The 3,835-nt window shown below is 44.7% G+C and overlaps 1 protein-coding gene across 1 annotated transcript in view; it reads left to right on the forward strand.

Annotated features, from left to right (window-relative positions):
* The first annotated feature begins 446 nt into the window (after nucleotides 1-446).
* The window catches only part of gtpbp6 (GTP binding protein 6 (putative)), a 3,961-nt gene continuing 572 nt past the window's right edge, over nucleotides 447-3,835 (forward strand). Inside the window, exons 1-8 of the mRNA XM_005734950.2 lie at nucleotides 447-1,055; nucleotides 1,338-1,475; nucleotides 1,553-1,623; nucleotides 1,723-1,853; nucleotides 1,956-2,026; nucleotides 2,744-2,902; nucleotides 3,017-3,225; nucleotides 3,675-3,823. Coding sequence (XP_005735007.1) covers nucleotides 656-1,055; nucleotides 1,338-1,475; nucleotides 1,553-1,623; nucleotides 1,723-1,853; nucleotides 1,956-2,026; nucleotides 2,744-2,902; nucleotides 3,017-3,225; nucleotides 3,675-3,823 — 1,328 coding nt within the window. The 5' untranslated portion in view covers nucleotides 447-655. The remainder of the gene's footprint in view (nucleotides 1,056-1,337; nucleotides 1,476-1,552; nucleotides 1,624-1,722; nucleotides 1,854-1,955; nucleotides 2,027-2,743; nucleotides 2,903-3,016; nucleotides 3,226-3,674; nucleotides 3,824-3,835) is intronic.

A 3,835-nucleotide genomic window follows, 5' to 3' on the forward strand; every position in this document is an offset into this window, starting at 1 on the left:
TGTGCAGTGACGTTTTAGGGGGTGGAATAAATCACAATATTGTGAGTGAAATCAGCATACCTAAAAACACTGAATATAAATATTAAAACTGTGTTTTTAAATAACCTTAAACTCTTATTTTGACAATCAGCTGTGTTTTAGAAAATTGTGGAAACATAACTACAGAGGAAATGACGCAAACAGGAAATACTGGTAAGTCATACTCACATCCCCGGGTTTAGTCTTCCAGGAAACGTTTTCTTCCCGACTGGATCAAAAAAATCTTATTGCGCTATTTTTCAAGCGAATAATCTTAAATGTAAATGAGGTTTTATCCCGTTCAGGTGACTCTGTTTAGCTTAAAATCCTTTACTGACGGTAAATCTGTCGTTTAGTGCGAACTCATGGAGGAAATGCTAACTGGAAGGCAAAACGCGGGGACCAAAAAACCCAAAAGCCCCACGAAACTCAAAACACAGCTACTCACGGGCTGATCCTGGGGTCCTTTCGCTCATAATCAGTCATAGTCCAACTTTTTGTATATTTATTGAGATAAATTATGTTTTCTAAACCAAACAGGAAGTGTGATCTCTACAGGTGAGCCTATAGAAGAACGACGTCAGCAGCGCGCGTGTGTGACCTGCAGCGATCCACGTTGTGTGAACTTCAGGGTTTGATGAGCTTCCTGACAGCACTGAGGAGGGGTAGCTCGTGGATGCCCGTCCTGCTGCGATCCTGCACGAGGAGCTGTCAGATAAGGGCGCGAGCCACCTGCAGACTGCTGCATACACCTGATCACGCACATGCAGTCAACACCTGTCAGCGGCAGAGAGGGGCAACTAGCCTGCAGACCAGGGCATTTGGGCTCTCCGCGTTCAAGCTGAAGAGCACAGATGACCTCGGCAGCAGCAACGGGTTTCATGAGGAGGGCGAGGATGAAGATTTCTTGGAGGACAGCGAGGTGGAGGAGCTGTTCCAGCAGCAGATTCCTGCAGGCATCGGAGAGGGACAGCACAGGGTGTTCATCGTCCACCCAGATGTGAAGTGGGGAAGCAGGAAACAGCATCTGACTACAGGTAACAGCACACACATGCTCAGATGAGCCAGATGGAAAAAGTAGATTTAAATGTATGTTTTTCCTTATTTTCTGACTAATGTAGGTGTCATATTAAACACTGCTAGAGCTCCACCCATGTGCTGTTTAAAGCTTCTGTTTGTGAGAGGCAGCCAAGAAGAAGAAAGTCTGGCAGGCTGCAGTGAGAGCATTTTTAAGGCAATTATCCTGAGCTATGATTGCTCTCCAAGAACAAAGATACACCAGTGGAGATTATCACAAGTTTGCACCGTTACATTTGCAGCTGAGCTGATGATGGCCGAGGCTGAGGGGCTTGTGAACACCTTGGAGAACTGGACTGTGGTGGACAAGATGATCCTCTCCACCAAGACTCCAGAGAAGAAGAGGATATTTGGGAAAGGGAACTTCCAGACTCTCACAGGTATGATCCACTCCGGTGAATCAGAAGGTCTAGACCAAGTGCTGCTTACATGTGAATTACCGGATGTTTCCCTGCAGAGAGGATCAGGCAAACAGCAGGAATCACTGCTGTGTTCGTCAATGTTGAGCGTCTGACTCCTTTGTCTGAGGTGAGCATGTCTGAAAACTCTGGCTGTGTTGGATGAAAGGTTTCTTTTGTTGATGATTCTTTTTCTTCTTCTTTCTTTTTCTTACTCATTTCTGTTTAGAGGGACTTTAAGGAAGTATGGGGGGTCAAAGTGTTTGACAGATACTCAGTAGTCCTCCACATTTTCCGCTGCAACGCCAGAACCAAAGAAGCCAAGCTTCAGATCTCACTGGCAGAGATCCCTCTGTTAAGGTACCTTACACTGCTACCTGTGGGTGGCTTGTAAAATGTTTCAGTCTGATATGATGATGCCTTCCTATCAGTGTTAAGTCACATTTGGTACGTTAATGGCAGATCACGGCTGAAAAATGAAATGGCAAACTTGGATCAACAGGGCGGAGGATCGAGATACATTGGCGGATCAGGTGATGCAGCATCCACAGTGGAAACGAGTCTACCTGTGTGTATAGATGTCTCTTTTTGATTGGTTGTTACCAATACTGTATATAAATCATGGACATAATATCTGGTTCTGAGTCCATAAAGCCCTTACACCAATTACCCACATTGAAATAACTTATTTTATATTGTTTCCAGTTAATTAAAATAACTCTAATCTCTAATAGTACAATAAACTCTAATAGCTTTTTGATCTAAATCTAAATTTTATACCCCTGAGGCTGGCTGTGCATCTGCTCCCAGACCGAGGAGCTGTCACATGTAAGGTGGTAACCACTACACCATGGAGCTACCTTCTGCTTCACAAACCACGCCAGGACAATTTTAATAATATATGATCAGTTTTCTTCAATTTGGATCTGATACAGTTATATGTTCGTGCCATTATTGAGGCATGCATCTTATTCCCATAATTTGCAGTCTTTCTAACGGCCAGCAGGGGGCGTCAGGTCTGGTTTGAGCTTCAGCTTCAAACACAATTGGCTTTACAATCAATCTTATCGACCACTTTGTAACATCATGGTGGCTAAGTCCATCTTTTATATACAGTCTATTTGCAAAATAGGAAGTGAGCATTAGGCGCTCCTACGGTGGCTGTGTTTCTGAGCCAGATATTTGTATCAGTGATGAGCAGAAAGCTGTACTGCTGGGAAATGATGATATAACGTCTCTGGTCCTTTCAGGAGAGACGCTGTACGAGATCCAGCAGAGGCTGTTGAAAGAGCGGGAGATAAAGATCCGCTTGGCGCTGGAAAAACTTCGGAAAAAGAGGCACCTCCTGCGATCTCAGCGCAGACACAGGGAGTTCCCCGTCGTCTCAGTGTTGGGATATACCAACTGTGGTGAGAGGCTGGAAACGTAGAAGACCAGTAAAAAAACAGATTGTTTTCATATAAAGTGTTAAATGTTAAAGCATCCACAACAGTGACACGTTTCTTCTGATTTCATCTGTCCAGGAAAAACGACTTTGATCAAAGCTCTGACGGGGGACACCGGCCTCCAGCCCAGAAACCAGCTTTTTGCCACACTGGACGTTACCGTCCATGCTGGCCAGCTGCCGAGTCACATGACCGTTCTGTATGTGGACACCATCGGCTTCCTGTCCCAGCTGCCCCACCAGCTCATCGATTCATTCTCTGCCACCCTGGAAGATATTAAGCACTCGGTACGTAGCAAACCGAGGTTCATCACACACTCGCTGCAGGAGTAAAACTAAGAACTAAGACGAGGTGTGAAAAACATTTTAGCGATCCAACATAAAAATCTAAACTTGGCGTAAACAATAAAAAATGAAACAGTTCAGGCTGTTGATACAGGAAAGGATGATGCTTTCATTTTGTTCGTACCAAATTCTGTCCCTAACCTCTGAATGTCGCGGCCGACATCAAGCCATGTGTTTCCACTTGTCTGTTGTCCAGGTTTGGTGCGCTTGTGTGACTTTGGTTAACTGTTCGTGGCAGTCGAAGCAGCCACACCATCGTAAGCTTTAATTAAATTTAAATTCACCCCTGGATAAAAACTGTAGGGGCCAAGCCGACTTTTAACGTCTTCTAACTGCTGTAAAGTTGCACATTTTAAAACGGGAGACTGTGGTTGTGTTTCTCATCATTTCAGGATCTTCTGATTCATGTTAGAGACATCAGCCATCCAGAGACAGCGAGTCAGAAGGTGAACGTGCTGAATGTCCTGAAGAACCTGCAAATGCCCGACAGGCTGATGAACTCCATGATAGAGGTCCACAATAAAACTGATCTCCTCACCAAGTAAGGGCAAAA

This window comes from Pundamilia nyererei, unplaced genomic scaffold (genome assembly GCF_000239375.1).
Source record: "Pundamilia nyererei isolate P.nyererei 1_Seehausen unplaced genomic scaffold, PunNye1.0 scaffold00061, whole genome shotgun sequence".
NCBI lineage: Eukaryota > Metazoa > Chordata > Actinopteri > Cichliformes > Cichlidae > Pundamilia > Pundamilia nyererei.